General features: G+C 38.8%; 1 protein-coding gene across 9 annotated transcripts in view; it reads right to left on the bottom strand.

Moving 5' to 3' along the window:
- Positions 1–4223: 4223 nt before the first annotated feature.
- RAP1GDS1 (Rap1 GTPase-GDP dissociation stimulator 1) overlaps positions 4224–20002 on the bottom strand; it is an 81004-nt gene continuing 65225 nt past the window's right edge. For 5 of the 9 annotated variants that reach the window (XM_034440517.3, XM_034440515.3, XM_034440513.3 and 2 more), the window contains 8 exons: positions 19848–19991; positions 19093–19224; positions 17891–18025; positions 13968–14093; positions 13319–13458; positions 11516–11642; positions 8386–8514; positions 4224–4897 (listed from right to left, as the gene is read on the bottom strand). In XM_034440517.3, the coding sequence (XP_034296408.1) occupies positions 4770–4897; positions 8386–8514; positions 11516–11642; positions 13319–13458; positions 13968–14093; positions 17891–18025; positions 19093–19224; positions 19848–19991 (1061 nt within the window). In that variant the 3' untranslated portion in view covers positions 4224–4769. The remainder of the gene's footprint in view (positions 4898–8385; positions 8515–11515; positions 11643–13318; positions 13459–13967; positions 14094–17890; positions 18026–19092; positions 19225–19847; positions 19992–20002) is intronic. The other 4 variants (XM_087875368.1, XM_087875369.1, XM_087875366.1 and 1 more) reach the window with 1 other exon arrangement.

Here is a 20002-nt window from a genome sequence, read left to right as displayed (position 1 = left end):
TGATAGAGCAAGAAATGCAGAAAGGCCTGCCTCGGAAACATAATTTAAATCTCAGAATTGGTCTTATGAAATCAGTCTAGATAAAAATATAAAACAGCCCTCCCCAGCAAGTTGCCTTGGTCTTTAAATTCCCAGAATTCCTTTCCAACATTCCCAGAGGTACCCTGATTAGAAATTTCATTCAGCATGTAACTGACCATAAAAGTTAGAACTGCAGTGCCTAGCAGAAGTCTACCTGGAACAAGTATTTCTGTTTATTTTCAGAAAATTGGATATGGGGCTTTCTAACTTGAGTCAGGTTTAGATATGCTGTATTAACTGCCAACCTTTTCTTCTAAACCATTGCATGTCCTGATGAAGGCAATGACTGTAGTTACCATTGTGGTTCCCCCTGCCATTTTTACTGTATTTGAATGTACTTTACCTGTGTGGAAAATCTTGTACATTGCTGAATTGATTGTAAATGCCAATTACACTTACTGATAATGGAAAGTATTGTTACAAGGAAAGTGCATGACTGTACAGCTTGACTGAGATTTTGTCATCTCACTCCCACATGCTCCTATTTGTTCTCAAAGTGGATATATTTTATCTAATTTATCATTTATTACACACTATAATGTGTTCTACGGTAGCCATACAGCTTTCAGTGGACAAAAACTGAACTTTTACATGAAATTAACACAATTATTTTGTGTTAGTTTTTAAGGTATTGAAAGTGAGATACATCATGCTCTTTGTCTTTTTTTTTAAATAGAAGCAAATTTTCAGAATGTTTTAATACATTTATGAACATAGTTTTACTAGTTGTGCAGTATTCTGTATTTTACTTGAAATAAATCATTTTATATGCAATTTGTTAGTATGATTAGTTTTACAAATAAAATGGAGTGACACTTTGGCTCTGTTCCTTGTTCTCACATATATAAAAGTTCAACTTAAAGATTTCACTGGGTTTGTGGGAAAATAAACAGATGCTGAGATGGAATGTGATAAAATACTGCATTCGTGATTAATGAATCTCTGATGAGCTCCTTTGTGTCATAAAAGCTCCTTGTAAAGAAAAAGTCACATAACTTAGATCCAAGAATCTTTGTTTTCATTGCAATAATTAGAAATATATTCCATTAGATCTTTGAGTCAGAATTCCCAGAAATCTTGGTTGGTTCCTTTGTTGGTTGAAACCTACCAGAATTGAAGTTCAAAACATTTGGCAGATGCCAGATCACTTGCTTGTTGAGGTATTGAATGTATAAATAGGCAAAAGAAAGTATAGAACCTCAATATTTGATCACCCCCCTATATTGACCTCCCTAAATTGACCTAATTTTCATAGACCAGACGTACACTATATGTACACAATAGAAAGCCAACCTCTCTATATTGACCACCTGGACCTTGACACATGGTATTCATTTACTCTCTAGTCTATAACTTGACCAGTTGAGTTCAGTCTGTACCAAGGGCAAGAAAAGTGAAATGCAGAATTGGTAGCAATGACTTTCAAGAAGAACATCAAAGAATAATTTTTTTTTGACTGATTCGGCAGTAAAGATGACAACATCATTAACGCTGACAGGTATGGACTCTTTCAAAGCGATACCTGACAGGAGCCTTGTTATGAGGGATGACAAATGTAAGAGTGGAAAGCTTTCTAAAGAATGTCTCATAGTTCTGTGCGCTAGCTTAACCGGAGAAAAGCTAAAAGCTTTGGTGATTGGCAAATCAGAAAAGCCACACTCATTCAAGAACCTGCAGTCCAAAGACCTTTCCATCACCTGGAAATCTAACAAATCTGAATGGATGACTGGTGCCCCATTTGAGGAGTGGATAAGAGGTATTGATTGAGAAATAAAAAATGGTCCATTTTCCTTGTAGTGGACAATTGTCCTAGCCATGCCCAGGTGAATCATCTCACAAAGGTGAAACTGAAATTTTTGCCTTCAAACACTCTATCAAAAATTCAACCTCTCGACCAAGGCATAATAAAAACATTCAAAATGCAGTGCCGAGCCCAGCTTCTGCAGTGAGTCATTGCTAAAATGCAAACCTATAGTCCATCTGCAGAAGCAAAATCCTAACCCTGGCCTGACCCCTAACCCTGACCCAGAAACAATTTTCCAATCAATATTGACCAAGGTACAACCCAGCGGAAAAGTGCTGGAGCAACTGATGATGCAGAAGAATTAAGTGAGGAGGACACAGAAATTGCAGATATTCTAAAAGAAGAGGCTGTCAGTCATTTGATAATGCAGTTACAGTCATTTGCCATGGGAAAATGCCCAGGTATGCTGAGTGGTATAGCCAGTGTTGAGAGTGCTTTCTCTGCTTACCTTCATAACAAGAATAATAGTCTAAAACAGTCTTTTTCAGAAAGATTAAACCATGAGAAAATACATATACAAATGTATTGATTTTGTATGATACAATATTATATGAATAATTTTCCTGTGTTTTCACTGTGTTTCTGTAGGTCATTCCCTAATAAAAGCTGACAACAAATTGATGCACATGTACATATTAGTACAGTTGTTCTGTATTTTGACCACTTTCCTTCAGTCCCTTGGGTAGTCAACTCTCACAGGTTTTACTGTATATGTCTATTGAAAACTTGTAAACCAGATAACTTGAAGAATTGAGTAATCCTTGGTACAGAATTAAAGCAGTTTAGGAAAATATAATTGTTCCTCATTCTTCCATAAATCCCTAACATTTTAAAAGCATTTCAGAAAAGAATACCTGGTCAGGTTTCAGATTTTGAAATTGTGAATGTATATTCTTATAGTTTCTCTGTCGAATCAAAGAGATTGAGGAGAAGAAAGTTAGTGGAAGTTGCCCCACCATTTTATATATGATTGAAAAAAGCTCTTGCATAGGTTAAAAAAGCAATTAATTATATTTAGATAAAGCCTACTGACTTGGCATGCCTCCTTTTTGCAAGATCTGGGATAAATATGTTTAAATTAAATTAAATTAAATGCTCTGCCTCTTAATCTCGGTTTTAGTTTAATTTAGCATGTTCATACTAACAAATACTCTAACAGCTACACATTATTACTGACTCAATTCCTGCTCCCTCTTGTAGCTGGCTTTCTAACCAAAGTGTCAGGATGATTATATAATTTGAGGCTTGCAGAATCCTGCATGTGAAACCAATCTTGCATATTTTAAGAGCACACTGGCAAAAATGCTTTGATTAGAAAACATTACTAACCTCACCAAATGAAAGCAAGGATGGGGGACAGCAGGTCTAGAATTTTTGTGACTTAAAGCTTCATTTAAAGTTGCTTTAACCCCATCCTAAATTGCTGCAGCACTCAAACCAAGTGGCTATTGCTTAAGCTAGTCCAAAGTGAATTAAAGCAATGGGCAACTGGAAGACTTCAGCCTCATTTCAAAAGCGTGCCTACGATCCCCAGTGCTCTGCATTTATGAAGAAGAGCAAAATGGGCAAGGTGTGGGAAGAAGAGAAAATGTGAAAATATTTACAGATCCCTCACTTCCTGCACATAAACTATTTCAACTCCTATCCTCAAAACGACGCTGTAGAGCACTGCACACCAGAACAACTAGACCCAAGAACAGTAATTCCCTCAACACTGTCAAACTATTTACTATGTTTACACTATTAATCTTATCATCTCCACCACCCATTTCCTTCCACTTATGACTAACTTTGTTGCTTGTATCCTTATGATTTATATTGATATTGTTTCCTGATTGCTTATTTGTACCTTATGACTATCATTAAGTGTTGTACCTTAAGATTCTTGATGAACATATTTTTCTTTTATGTACACTGAGAGCATATGCACCAAGACAAATTCCTTGTGTGTCCAATCACACTTGGCCAATAAAAATTCTATTCTATTCTATTCTATTCTATTCTATTCTATTCTATCCTATCCTATCCTATCCTATCCTATCCTATCCTATCCTATCCTATCCTATCCTATCCTATCCTATCCTATCCTATCCAATCCAATCCAATCTAATCTAATCTAAATGGAGGTTTTAGAAGGAGAATGGTGTATTTTCTTTATTTGTTCAGATTCTGGTGCTCAGATTTGGTCTCTTTTTTTGGGACTAAAAAAGAGAAGTAGGCAAAAGTACTTATGATTTAGGATGCACATATTCTACTGGTATAGCTTATCACAACATACAGCTAGTTTTTGAAGGCTCCACGAAAATAAACCAGGATACAAAGACAGACCACAGGGAAATGTGTGAGAGCACTGGATTTTATTGGTTTTATTTCTAGGTACCACAGGATTGACATTAGTAGGCAAGACCAGTGAATGAGCAGCAAGATTTCTTTTCCTCTTCCCTCTTTCATCTCTAAAGCAGCAAAAAGAGAGGTATGCCCTCAAACCTCATCTCAACAGTCTTGCTGCCTCTACTGAGGAAAGCAGGGAGTCTGAGGGGAGGTGTCATCACGGTTGTACCACTTTTACATTATTATAGGACTACAACATGCACATTCTAGTATGTGGCCCAAGCAACAAGAATACAAGGAGAACGACAACAAGGCTGCAGATTGCATGTATGCGTCTGCTGTATGGATAAGAAAGACAGGATCCTATGACAACTGGCTGTGAGTGTTTTAGAAACCTTATTTAGCGAGAGGTACCTACAACAGTGCATTGTGGGGATGCTACACGCATGCATTAGTGACAGTGGAAAAAAACATGGCTGGAGTAACAGCAGCAGGACAGGACAAGAGGTGAGATCAGTGACATGATGCTAATGTGGATCCGGTGCCCCCTTCCTCAGCTTTCCACAGCGAGTCTCTGCTCTGTGAGGGAAGCCTGCTGGGCCACCGTTTTGTTCTCGTGGCTGCGGAGTTTTGATACGACTTCTAGGAAAGTCAGGCTTTGCACTTCCTTGTGAAGAGGTTCTGTCAAACAAGAGGTAAGACTGTTACTTCCCTGCTGGGCCTTTCTGGGAACAGCTGCTCTTTTGTCTGCATTTTCTAGGAAGCTGAAATGAATGCAGACATTATCAAGGCACCGCTTGGCTGGTAGGGAAAACGGGAGGGAGCAAAATAGTGGCGTCTTTCAAGCAGCTCAATGCAAATTGCTCTTTCCAATTCTTTAAACTGTATAAAGACGGGGGAGTAAACATTCGGCCTGTATAAAGTACAAAGGAACAATCTGAAAAGAAAAGTGCTTCCATTCCAGAAGCCTACTAAGAAATGTACGCAAGCTTGTTTTGTAGATGCTATTGCTGGAAGAGAGAAAAAACAAAACCAAAATTTTAAAATCTTTCTTTGGCCTGAATCAAAGTCTACCAGAGCTGGTATCGTCTTGATGTGTGGGTTTCAGTTTTCCCAATCAGTCTTACCTGTACCAGATACAGCAGGTGTTTGGAGCTGCTGTCTTGAGAAAAATGCAGCTCATGCTGTGCTAAGCTCAGCTTCATTTAGCCACAGAAACCAATTTCCAAGGCTATGTTTGTATGACAGACTAGGATAAAAGCTGAGCTGATGCCACATTTTCCTCTTCAGGCACCGTAATGGTTTGGAACTTACTGAAGTTAAAATAGCCCATCATATTGGATTTCCAGAAATTGGGACTAAGCTTAATTTTAACAAATGGTGCATTTTGGAAACTGAAAATGCATCAGATTATATGACACAGTAAGTTGAAAGGTTGATTAAATAACTGCAATCAGGAAAACATAAAATGGAATAGCTTCCTTTACATTATGTACATAGCATGTTGTGCAAATGCAGCTTTTTATTAGGCGCAGTTGAAAACTTTCAAAATTGCAAGCAGGCCAACTTGCTTTCCCACATTACTGCTTATTTTGCTGAAGAACATATTCTTGGAGTAGGGAGGGAAGGGGAGGGCTCTGGCATCCATCCTGTAGTCTATATCTACAATGAAAAAGTATGCTGATGATAGCTGGTAAATTTTGACCATCATTGCCAAAGCAAGGCTGCATCTGCTTTCACAATACTCAAGAAAGCAATAAATTGATCCTGAATGATCTTGAGGAAAAGCTAAGTGGGATATACCAGGTGAGGTCAGGTGAAACAAAACAATTCTGGAAGAAGACAATGGCAAACCATTTATTATTGCCAAGAAAAGTAAATGGATATGTCCATGAAATCACTAAGAGTCAACTTTCATTGGAAGGACTCAACCACAGGAGCCTGCGCAAATAAAGGAACAGAGTACGAGCATTTTTCCTCTTTGAAAACGTGTCCCCCACCCCCTTGCCTGTGGGAAGACCTGCAAAAGGAGAAAGGTTTAGCTATTTGAACTTGCTTTTTGTTCGTCCTTTGCAGGCAGAGGAGCCGAAAGTCGGAAGATATGAGCCATGCTTTCTAGTTGGATTATAGCAACTCAATTTCCTGGCACTTTTTGGGGAAGCAACTGGGCTGTCTGGAGTAATGCTCAAAACCAGGACAATCCCAGTCAAACCAAGACTTAAGATAAGTGGTCTCTTGTGTACTTTAGGATTTACATATACCAGTACTTATGCAAGTTAAAACTACATGCCAACCACAAAGCAGCGCCTGACCAACCCTGGCTGATCTGGAAAAGTCAAGTAAAGTTAGATTAGGGGTGTCAAACACACGGCCCACGGGCCGGAAGCGTCACGTGCTGGCCACGCCCATCCCCAGTTTAGCAAAGGGGGAAAAAGTCACGATACGTCATGTGACGCTGCAAGTTTGACACACCTGCCTTAGATGGAAAGTCATCAGAAAATCCCAGGTCTATAAATTTAGACTGCCCAAATTATTGCCAGGAAGACAACGTAGCTAAAGGTGGAATTTCACTTTGATAGGAATGCATGTAATACTAGACTGGATTAAACCTTTCTGTAATTCTTGCTTCCCCTGCCCTTTTTTTGGATCTTGATTTTCTGCTAATCTTCATATTCACCTTTTTTCAATCAGTTTCCATATACTACCGTAATTCTTTCCTGTGTCACCATGGAAGGAAGAAACCAGGTTAGGGTTAGGAGGGAGCTTTTACAATTTCAGTGGCTGCTGTGTTTCAATCCTATGTTGTTTCTTCACAAGGACATTATATTGGATCAAGGCGTTACATGAAATTGCACACAGGATGGCAGTCTTCTATAATACATGGGCAATCTACTACTTTGAATTCTTTGCTATCATGGACATAGCACCAGATAAGTAGGTTTAGAAAGATAATTGTCAATAATCCTGTGCGGAAATCTTCCTTTTATCTTTCCTTGAGTGTTTCTTTCAATGTCTCTTGAAATTGTGTTGGTGCTTGATTCTTAGAAGTAGCACACCTCTAGCTTTTGGGACTGCCTACATTTACCAGTAAGATGCCTAGTGGGAAAATGTAGGACTAGTTAAGATACAGACTAGTTAATGGTAAAATGGAAGACAAGAAATTAACATGTTTTCCTTAGCCAACTTTTAATAAATGCTTAGAACTTCCTTGTTTCCTTTGCAACAAATTTCAAAAGCAAATACATGTGAAGTGATAGGGGAAAAAAAATCCAAATGTTTTTTCATGGTATGAATTCTTATCACATATTTAACAATATTCATAACTCATATTTTAAATGGAGTGTAATTAGTCCACAAAGTATTTTGTTTTTGTCTTCTGTTCAAACATGACAAGCTTAATTCTAATTCTAAAGTTTGACTATTTCTTTTCCCTTTTTCCTCACTGTAATAAGTGGCAATGAGCTTTAGAAAAGTATCCTTTCATGTCAAAAATTGGATCTAAAATGTTTTTTTTAAAAACAGTATGTTTTTACTGACCTATGAATCTTTTTCACTATTTTCATGTTTTTATTGATGAATAAATAAATCTATTTAGTAATGAATTCAATGGACAGTATCTGGAATTTATATGGATAAAGCTGTCATATTACACTGTGTCTTTGGGTCCCGATCTATACAAATAGTAAGCTAGCGGTAAGCCAGATAAATTTAACCATAATTGTTTCAAGGTTTAAACATACAATGGAATACAGTGGTGGAAATTTAAGATGGTTAACATGATATTCAACTTCCTACTACAGTTTTTTTTTTTTTTAACTGCATATAGAAAAACTTTCAAGGACAATGCTGGTGAATCTCCTTCCCCCCCACTTTCCCGAATGTGTTAGGTTTCTAGTCTTGGATAAGTTTTGCCTGGAGACAATTTTTGGATATATAAATATAGAGACAACTTTACATATGGCATTTAATTACCACAGAGTTGAATTCCCTACTGCTGCAGCTTCAATTCAAATAAACTAACAAAATTTAAGCTGTCACAGAAACCGCCTGTGACAAAAGGTATATTTGACAAAAGGTATATTCTGGTTTATGTGTGCAGTTGTATGTATTTATTCCTGCTCTTAAGATTTTTTCTGATCTGACATGAAACAAAATTTTGGAAAACTCACCTGACCCCATAAGTGCACAGATCAGCACCATGGAATTGTACTTGATTTCTGGTGCGCTTCTATCGTCTGATAAGAGCCGGTGTAGAATCTGCACTAACTGTGCACTTTCAAGGTCTTTCTCTGCTGTGGCTGTGAATTCAAACAGAGGAGAACTGTAAATCAGATACTGTAGATGGCTTCCGTTCTGCTATTTAGTGTATACGTGTGTTGTGAGGGGACATGATATTCTCATTAACAAGTTAGTTGAGTGAGGACTGGGTGGTACATCTTATTAGATAGCTTCGCAGATGGCGAAGAAAATGTACTCACGGTACTGAAAATTACTTCATCTGTTCCTTATTAAACTGGAATAAGATATGTACCACAGGACTGTCTGGTATTCATTTTTAGTAATGAATTGGAGAAGAGATAAAAGAAATGCCTACTAAATTTAAATTTGCAGAAGGTGCAATATTGGATAGGATAGCTGACATTTTAAAACAATGCTTTTCAACTCAGGATACACAGAAATAGAACAAGTGGTCCAAAGATCTCCTCTGCAAACTGGCAAAGAGAAATTGAAGCTGCTGGTCTCCAGCTAACACATGGAAGCAAAAGGAACTGAGCATCTCAATCAAAACATTTCATGGACTCCAAGATTGGTTGGAAATCTTAAGAGTCCAAGATTGGTGCAGCCTCTGAAAAATTAGGTTTTAGGAGCTGATTTTATTATAGATAGATAGATAGATAGATGATAGATAGACAGATAGATAGATAGATAGATAGATAGATAGATAGATAGATAGATAGACAGACAGACAGACAGACAGACAGACAGACGGATGGATGGATGGATGGATGGATGGATGGATGGATATATAATAGACTGGCAGACAGATATAGATAGAATAGATGATAGATACCGTAGATGGATAGATGATAGATTAGTTAGACAGATGATAGATAGATGATACAGAGATAATGTATTAGTTATCTTATATTAGGAAACAATATCAATACAAGCCCCACTTTTTGAATGTGTACAGCACATGTACAAAAGGGGCACAGCATAAATCATGGCACTCTGCCCATCTTGCAAATTTTAACACACAAACCCAATACTGTTGCTTCAACGCCTGTTACCTGCCTATGCACAACATAAGGTAGTAAAAACTAATAGTTGTATCACAGTTTTAAATCTTATTATAAATGGTAAACAAAATAATTCTGGAAATATGTATTTCTTTTTCTGTAAGTATTTATAATTTATTTATTTATTTATTATTTAAATTTTTATACCGCCCTTCTCCCGAGGGACTCAGGGCGGTGCACAGCCACAATAAAATATGTATATCCATAACATTTAAAAACAATTTAAAACATATTAAATAATTTGGCCCTATATTAAAAACTAAATCACCCATTAAAATTGGTTATTAATTCGTTATTCGTTATTAAAACTTGGGTTTTATCTGTTTTCTTCAACAGAGTGACTGTTGAAACAAATTCAAAGTGACCTTGAGAGGTTGGAGATCTGGGTTGACAAAAACAGAATGGGACAGAATAGAGACACATGCACAGTTTTATGCTTGTAAAAAGGAAATGCAATATGCAGGAATAGAAATGTGCAACACCTGGCTTTGTAATAATATATAAGAACCTTAGAACTGTAATTCATTACAATCTGAATATAACTGTAGGAGAAGGAATGGCAGAGCCAGTGGGAGGAGTAAAAAGCAGGATCAGTTTAAGAGTGCTCATGTAACGACAAAGTCTCTTGACTGGAGTTGACCCTTATCTAATTCTAAGCAGGTGCTGACTGTTGAGAAGATTCCTGTGCATAGGCTTTTTGCAATAAATCAGTTAAATTGAACCTTCATGCGTGGACCTGGTTTTGGGATCTGATAATAATTTTAGCTGTATGAAATGGTTAACTAAAAGGCAGCTGAAATTTTGGATCACTCAATACATCTCCACCCCAGGCCACCCCAACGATGCCCTTGAAGTGATGTCTCAGTGCCTGGAGGCTGTGCGGATCTGGATGGGGAGGAACAGGCTCAAGCTCAACCCTTCCAAGACTGAGTGGCTGTGGCTCCCGGCATCCCGATATAGTCAGTTGACTCCATCACTGACTATTGGGGGCGAGTCCTTGGCCCCCACAGAAAGGGCTCGCAATCTGGGAGTCCTCCTGGATATGCAGCTGTCCTTGGAGGAACATCTGACGGCTGTAACCAGGGGGACCTTTTATCAGGTTCGCCTGATTCGCCAGTTGCGGCCCTTTCTTGATCGGGATTCCCTGTGCACAGTCACTCACGCCCTCGTCACCTCTCACCTTGACTACTGCAATGCTCTCTACATGGGGCTCCCCTTGAGGGGCACCCGGAGGCTCCAGCTGGTCCAGAACGCAGCAGCACGGGTAGGGATGGGAGCAGCATGGCGCTCCCATGTAACACCGCTCCTGCGCGAGCTGCACTGGCTCCCGGTGGTCTTCCGGGTGCGCTTCAAGGTGTTGGTTATCACCTTTAAAGCGCTCCATGGCATAGGGCCTAGCTATCTTCGAGACCACCTGCTGCTACCGACAACCTCCCAGCGACCCGTGCGCTCCCACAGAGAGGGCCTCCTCAGGGTGCCATCAGCCAAACAATGTAGGCTGGTGACCCCCAGGGGGAGAGCCTTCTCTGTGGGGGCACCTACCCTCTGGAATCAGCTGCCCCCAGAGATAAGGAGAATCCAAGACCTCAGTGCCTTCCGCTGTGCCCTTAAAACCCACTTTTTCCAGCAAGCCGGGCTGGCTTAGGAAGAATTTTTTTTAAATTTTTAAATGTTTAATTGGTTTGTGGTTTTTTAAATTTTGGGCCAAATTTATATAGATTTTAATTGTTTTTAATATTCTGTACTGTTCTGAGCGCAGGTTTTTCAGAAATTCAGAGGAAATAAGTCAGGCTCAAAGAAGGGCACTGAGGATGAGTGGCAAGAATGGAAGATAAATCCTAGGAAGGATTTAAAGCTATGTATAGGGCCACATCTTCCCACCCATTGGCATATATGTGAACACAATTCTCAGTGACATAATATCATGGCTTAGCATGCACAAGGCCTCTATCATTGAAGATGAGATAAATTACAAAACGATAACCGCTGGACTACTTACCTAATTCTAGAGCTGCTATTAATGCCAGAGCAACGAGAGCTTCATTCTGCATTATTACATGTTCACTAGTTGCCATGGTAACTAAGTGTTTAATGCCACCACTCTGAACAATGGTCCTAATTACATCCTTAAAAAAAAAAGTAACAGAGAATGTGAAACAAGATTGCAGTGCATTATAGATAAATACAACAGGCCAATTTGCTAATTTTTTCTTCTATTTTTTTAAAAAAACATGCTAGTGTTGATTATAATAAACTGCTTCTAGACTTTAATAAAAAAAGAATGTGTTACCCTTTGCCACTGAACACTGGAAAAGATACCCAGGCCCACAGGTGGTCCTTTTATCAGTTTGCTGTATTCTATTCTACCCTGACCATTAGTAGATAGCTGTAGCTACATCTTATGGAATCAGCTTGTTTATTGTTAGATTAATTATAACAAGCACCATCTCACTATTCTGTGAAATGAAAAATTCAATGCACACAACCAGCAACCACATGGCTCTATGCAGGGAAAGGACACAAATTTATTCATTTATTTGCTGCCAAGTTTACAATGCTTGTTTCCCTTGTTTAAGAAAACTGCTTGATGAGTTTTTCATAACAATATCCTTAAATGTTTAAGTAATGAGGCAACGACTTCAATAGTGAACAGTGCAACATAATGGTCTATTTATGTAATGAGCCATATACCTGCCATCCTATATAGGCATATTTCTTATCTTTCTGTATCTATAACATCATCATCTTGGCATTTGAAGTAAATTGAGTAATTTGACTCCATATAAAATGAAAGCATGCTGACTGGGCAATTCTGAAAGTGGAAGTCCACACATTTTAAAAGTTGCTAAGTTTGAAAAACACTATCTGGAAAAATCCAACAACGGTGTTCCTGCTTCCCCTTCAGGCCATAAGGCAAAATCCATTGCAAGATGCCGAGATTAATTCCAGAGCGCTCAAATAAGGCTACAGTATTTTGTAGGCAAATTTGTAATCTGCAACCCGGTTAGTTGTTATCTTCCTAAGAGAAGCTATAAGTATAGTTGGTTAACGCACTTTGAAAATTTATTCCCAGAATATGTCTTGGACATTAACCTCATTTACATCCATTTACAAAGAAGGTTTTTCAATGGAAAACATGAAAGAAGTTCAAAAACATTACTGAAAGTAGCACCCCTCTTTTGAGAATGGGTAGATAATGGTATAGTGCGGTGTTCCTTTTTCCCGCTCTAAAAAAATAGATAGCTTGGTCTGGACTTGACTGCATGGATCATATAAAATACCAGAGCTAGTTTCTTCATCAGTGATCATTACGGAGAACATCCCTCTTCCCGTCTGCATTTCCCTCAAAGCCAAGAGCACCTCTTTGCTCAAAAAAGGTTATGCATCCATGTTGTTGACCAACGTGATAGCATGGTCAAGTCAGGAAACGAGGGAGCACAGTTCTCTCACTGAACAGGCATCACACTGTTAGGTTAAGGACAAAGATGGGTTGCAGCAGGTTCTGACCAGTTCTGGAGAACCGGTAGCAGAAATTTTGAGTAGTTCGGAGAACTGGTAGTAAAAATTCTGACTGGCCCCGCTCATCTATTCTCTGCCTCCCGAGTCCCAGCTGATCAGGAGGAAATGAGGATTTTGCAGTAACCTTCCCCTGGAGTGGGGAGCGAATGGAGATTTTACAGCATCCTTCCCCTGCCACGCCCACCAAGCCATGCCACGCCCATCAAACCATGCCCACAGAACCGGTAGTAAAAATTTTTGAAACCCACCACTGGTTAAGGAAGCCTCAAGCAATGTCACTTACTTTGGACTTGCTGTGTCGTATAAGAGCAGACAGTAGTCTGTTGGATTCTCCCATCACACCTGCATGATCCTTGGCTTCGCACCATTCCACTAGTCTTTCAACCAGCTTGACATTCTTTCCCAACTGCTCAGCAGCTTCTGCTGCATGTATTACAAAGACAACATTAATTTTAAATCGAAAAGAAACAAGAAGAGCTCCTCCCCCCCCCTTTTGAGATGCTACTTATTGGCCTTCTTTTTTTAAATGTAAGAAAGCACTTGGAAGTAGTAGTCACCCGTTTTCTAAAATGGCACTTTGTGCTTGACCCCTGCGAGAATCTTGTGGGAGTTCAAATCACTTTGTTGTAATTAAAGAAACTGTTCACAATTTTGTTGAGGTATTTAAAAATGAAAGGATGGTTTTGTAGAAGCATATCATAATGGGCATATATGACATTCCATATCATACAACTGTTAAATCTACAGATGAGTCAAGCTTTTAAATGTTATGCTATACACAACACGGGGCCTTGAAGCAATTCATGAACTGTCCTCCTTTTGCATATGCATTCAATTTATTTGAAGGATTTTCTTCAGGCCCTTTTCTTCTCCTGGAAAAAAAAGAGTTAGCAATGGATCAAAAGTTCAACAAAGAAAGCAGCTTATTTTACCTTGTGCATCTATTAGCATTCTTAATGTGCCCAGCAGCTTGAACTGAACAGGCGGCATTTCGGATCTGAGAAATTTCAATACTGCTTCTGCCACACCAGCTGACAGCATTTTTGCCTTATTTACAACTGTGGAATAAAACAACAGATATTATCTCAGAAGAATGCAGAGACAATGCACTTGAACTACAACCAGAAGGTTATTTTTTAGGAAGCACTCTTCTTTCCTAAAACAATTAAGGATGAGAGTTGGTGAAGATGTTCAAATTGAGATCCAGATTTGATTGGGCAGTGGAAGGGCCCATCAGACACAGGTGTTGTGGTCCGCCAGCAGCCTGCGGAGCTGGCAGTGGAGTTGGACAGTGAGGAAGCTGGGGAGGAACATGGGCCAGTCCTGGAGTCTGGGGAAGGCCCGGATGAGGGCTCTGTGTTGGAGACAGAGATGAGGCCAGGGCCATCTGGGAGTGATGCGGAGACTCCGGAGCCCCAGAGTTGGACAGCAGAGAGGCAGAGGAACAGGAGGAGCCTATTCCTAGTGCACACATGCGCAGAGCTGCCAGAAGGCAAGAACAGTTAAAACTAAAGGGACAACTCGGGAGTAAGGCCAGGAGATGATTGGCCCTTCCCATAAGGCTTAAAAGAGAAACAAAGGCACTTGGGGCCTTTTGCAGGAAAGCAACGTTGCTAACTCTGTTTTCAGTCGGCATCTCTTGTTTGTTTCTGAACTTCATGGGGCTTTGCCAAGTAAGGCAGGGTGTCAAAGAAGATAAAGGTCGATAAATATCCCGAAGGACTTCTTCCGAAGGACTTGTTTTGCAATTTGGACTCAGCTGGGAATGAACGTAATTCTCAGCTGTTACAATAAAATAGGCTTATTTGGGACTAATTGTGTTTTGTAATGACTCAGTAAGACTAGGTCACAACAACAGGAACCCACATGTATAACCACAGAGCCTTTAAATATAACCTGTATTAAATTAAAAGCTAACCTTCATTCAATTTAATTGTAAAAGGAGAAAAAAAATTAAGAAAAAGAATTGTACATGTACTTTCTAGTTCTATCAACTTTTCAAAGCCATCCAAACAAAAGTAAGTCATAACATTTTTTCATGAATGTTAATCAATACAGTTTGCATTGACTGGTGTTCTTGAACTAGGTGTGTGTGTTGGAAAACATGCTTCTTTACATGGGTGACAGTCCTAGCAAGGATAGAATAAAGAATAAATCACTTTGGACTGCGAACTGGGACAGAAGGAGAATTGAAGCCAAATCTGTTAACTTTCAAGCTGGCTACTTAGAGCAGTTGCTTCACTGCAGCTAAAGTGGTACAGGACCCTAACATCTGATTTAAACTACAGTTCTGACTACTTGCTGTCTGACAATTCTTTTATATTAACATCAATAATAAATGTATATGTATGTTTATAATCACAGTTGCTAAGCTCTCCTGCATACAATAGCAGAAATGGCTTGGTGTTAATATAACTGGACCACATATTAAACTAGTGTGTAAGATTAGGCTCTTCTGTATATCTGTAAGCATCACTTAACATGTGCTCTGTCTTAATGGGACCCACTGGAGGTAGCTACTAGATAGATAGCAACCTCACCTCCCCGCCTCGCTCCTCCCTTTCCCCCCCACCCACTCATCTTTTATTCTTATATTATTATATCATTGTTTTCTTTTTCATTGTTTATTCTATTGTTCCATTATTTTACTACTGTTATGAAAGCTTTTCATTTCTCTAGAAATAGCCACACAGCAACAGAGACAGGAATTTAACAAATTTAACAAATACATAGGAAACTGCGGTATACTGTATATCAGCTTCTCTTGGAATAGTTAAATGTGTGCAAGAATTCCACTTTGTGGGCAAGAGAATCCAGCCTGTAGCTTTCTAGCTGCCATACTTATATTACGAACTATATTTTGCAATTACATTGCAGATGATACTGTGAAGACTTCTCTCCCCCCCCCCCCCCGTCTCACAGTGTCTCTCTTCCTCTGCTCATGGTAACCACACCTGTTCCATCTCTGCACAGGATTCCACCCCCATGTGCAAAGCAGGAGACAGACACTGCTTCATAGTGCATTGTAATTAAAAGTGAGAAGTGAACTGGCATTTAAAATACAGACTAACAAGATGCTGCTCGACAGTGCTCATTCTGGTGGAGAGTTTCTAGAATTCAAGCGTATGTTTGTTTTTTTAAGAGATTCAGAAGGAATTTTAATATTGCATTTACATTTCTTCTCAGTCTCTTGCCGGTTAGAAAAACTGTGTTAAATGCAATGAAAACAAAATATGAACAAAATATTTGCTTATGTGCCTAGCATTCTAACAGCCTTATACTTCCCTAGAAAATATAAAAATAATCCTAGAAATTATGTAATTCCTCAGAGCTAAATAAGAAGAAACTGAGAAGAAATAAAAACATTAGTGTATGCATTTGGCATGAGAGAGAAAAAAAACCTGAAAGCACCCTTATTCCTTATTAGATCTAGTTAATTATCAAATGAACATACCAGCTCCTGGAATCAATTCTGTGCCAAGATTTTACATCATACTAAGTCATAGTTTGGTTAACTGTCATTTACTGAATAAACTGCAATTGGCTGAGTTCACGCAATGCACTAAACACTAACTAAGGAAACAACACCACAGTAATTTGTATCATACTGTATCAGTTTATATCATATATCAATAAGAACAGCAAATATTTAGTAATTATCTGGCATTTCCCCAGTGTATTTAAAATATGTTGATGCCACTGAAGTTCTGGCTTGGTCCCTGCATGCTGAGAGGGTTTGGATAGGAGAATCTTAGCAAGATGAGTGACTGTTTCTCCATCAGGATCTCTCTGTGTCTTCCACTGATGTCTCCCAACGGGATATTACTACTCCTGAAGAAGCAGGTTCACAAATGGGAGTGTCAGGCCTGGAAGCCATCTTTTGCTTTGGATCTTCAGGCCTGCCACATTTAGTGCTGTGGGAAACTGGGAGGGGGGATTATATGGAGCAGGGGAGATATATAGTCACAATAACATTCCTTTCTCAGAGAGTCAAGGACATCTTGCCCTGCACTTGGAGGGGTGTGATTGGGAGGCATCTCCAGTTGGGACGGTGCATTGATTGGGCCATGTGATGGATATGTGGGTGCTGGGCAGGGACTTGGACTTCTCTATGGGTGGGGAAAACCTGGAAGCTTTCAGATTCAGGTTTTCCCAGATGTGCCAATATGACATCTCTAATAAAATGGAACTTTGAGGAACTTTGAGCCTCAGAGTCTTCTTTCGTTGAGGGTGTTACTTGGAACCTGACAGGGAGTACATTACACCTCCGCTGTGGGCCAGCACAGGTTACCAATAGATTTCCAGATGCAGTTTAAAATGCTGTTGTTAACTTACAAAGTCCTCCAAAGATTGGTGCCAGATTATCCAAAGGAGTGCAATGGTTAGATGCACTACTATAGGCTACTTCTGCTGAATGCTGGCTGCGTGCAATTTGGCAGTTTGAATCTCACCATGCTCAAGGTTGACTCAGCCTTCCATCCTTCCAAAGTAGGTAAAATAAAGACCCAAATTGTTGGGGGCAATATGCTGACTCTGTAAACTGCTTCCAGAGGGCTGTAAAGTAGTATATAAGTCTAAGTGCTATTTCTATTTTCCTGTTACAATTGGCCTGGTCAATTCAGTCTTGACAGGAGAAGCTGATGATGACTATTCTCCTCACTGTAATTCTTTGATTTCATTATTGTATAACTATTAGAAAAATGAAGATTTCAACCAGGAAGAATAATAAGCTGCAAAAACAAGGTGGGATTTTCTTTTCAGTAAATAGATACAGATGGTAAACATGGTATTTATAGAGCAAAACATCATCCCACTAACTCTGGAATCACTGAGAACGTTGCTGTAATGTGCTTACCAGGAATTGCAAGATTTCGGAGCGCACTCAGTGCTGCATGCTGCACGGTGACATTTCCATCTTCCACATGCCTGTCCAATAAGTCCATCAGTTTTTGGACAATACCATTATCAACCATATGGATACAGTTTCCATCTGCAAATGAAGGCAGACCATCATCAGTTCATGTTTCTTTATCTATGTACCATGGCTATTTTTGTACCATCCATTTATCCAATGGCAGAACAGCATTTAATTTAAAAGTACAATTTTATACACTGTTAAACTTTAAAAGGTTTGCAATCTTTTTTCAAGCCTTCCATTAAATCTAAATAGATTTACAGGATGGAGAGAGGTGTAACAGGAAGCACTAGATATCTACCACTTCCAATTTTAAAATAAGTTCAATATCTCCAAGAAAAAATGGAAACAAATCCTCAATTTGTTCTATCAATAAGGTAGAAAAATTGAAGACCCTTTCAAAGGAGAGATAAACTTTGAAAAATTAAGCGATTTTTGGAATAGCATTTATGTTCTTATTTAGCACCTCTTTAAATCTGCATACACACTTATTTTTCAAATGAATTTTTTTGTCCAGATGTTACTTCTTTAAATACATAGCCAATCCCACCCAGCCTGTGCATAGCTTGCTTTCTGGAAGTATCTCTTCTTAGGTGAAAATATATTCCCTTCTCTCCTTTAACCGAAGATGTAAAATCTTTGTGTTTTCAGAAAGCTCTAAGTTACTTTCTTCTCCGCCATAAGTGCTTCCAAAGGTATCACTATTTTGCTAGTCAAGGGCTGATAGAAAAGAACGATTATTAAATCCACCTGAGCAATCATAGTAATATTATGAACTCATTTCACATTTATTGACTGCATTTGAACTGCAGCTCCTAGCATGCCATTCACAGGCTAAATGCGGCACTGAGTGGAAATAGATTGTTTCCCATCTAAAACATTAAAGTACTTTTAATAAAACATGTCCTGAAAGCAAAATTTCAACTGGCATTCTGCCTGCTCCTTTATTTCACGGCACTATTTCACCACTCAATTTATATTTAGAAGACTTCACATTTCATCATGTACTATGTAAGTTCTAAGGCAGGAAAATAAACCTCTACATAAGGCAGGATGGTATACGACTCTTTTACATGCAGCCAGGTACACAAGTACACAGAGCAACACAACTGCTCTTTAATTTTAAGCACAAGCATTCTCACCATTTCTGGCAAAATTTGCAACTGCCAATGCTCCTGCGAGTTGAAGTTGATGGCTATTAGAAGGGATCCATAAAAGCACTCTCTGGAACACACTGCCTTTTCCTCCTTCAAATAATTTTTGCATTGATTCATCTGGAAGCAAAAGCATATGCAGTCAGAAAGAGAAAAAAAAAAACCCTAACGATGCTACTTCATATCTGCATTGCCTGCGGTTCATTTCTAAATTCTCATCTATAAACCAGACATTGCTTTTGGGATCTTGCATCTGCTTTACTGCACAGTTATATCAGAGTCAAGACAAGCTACTTCCGCTTCTTTTTCCAGGCTAGCAACGTAAGAGTTGCCACACTCTTAACAAACCTAGAAATATTTTCTTGTGTTTCAGATAGATTTCTTTAAACATGTGCATATTTTAATCTTTTAAATGCACCGCATTTCTATTTTTCATTATGTTTGGTAGAAGTCCAGTATTGTTTTTAAATAGAAAATCTATATTAACTATAATTTTCACGAACATGACTAAAACCAACAGAGTTAGCCCTCATATCAAGAAAAGGGTTTTGAAAAGAACTTATGTCCAATTGTTTATGAAAAAAAGTGAGCCCGTGTGTTGTTTTTTTCCTGGGGTGGAAGAAATGTTAAGTTTTCATATCTTTGGCTTCTCTGCACTCACATAATCCCTCCCCCCACACACAATGCAATGTAATAACTGGCCTACAACTAATATGGGACAGAGTGACCCACATCAAACTTACCTCCCAAAAGTAGAAGAACCATGAGATCAGAAGCAGTTTTAAGCTCAGTAATATCATCTTCTTTGTCACTATCTACAGTCTTTTGGACAATTTCAAGTAAACACTCTACAAGGCCTGCTTCAACCAGCTGCAGTTTAATGATATCTAAATGATGA

This window comes from Pantherophis guttatus, chromosome 8 (assembly GCF_059756535.1).
Source record: "Pantherophis guttatus breed Tessera chromosome 8, ASM5975653v1, whole genome shotgun sequence".
Lineage (NCBI taxonomy): Eukaryota > Metazoa > Chordata > Lepidosauria > Squamata > Colubridae > Pantherophis > Pantherophis guttatus.
This window is presented reverse-complemented; position numbering and strand designations above follow the sequence as displayed.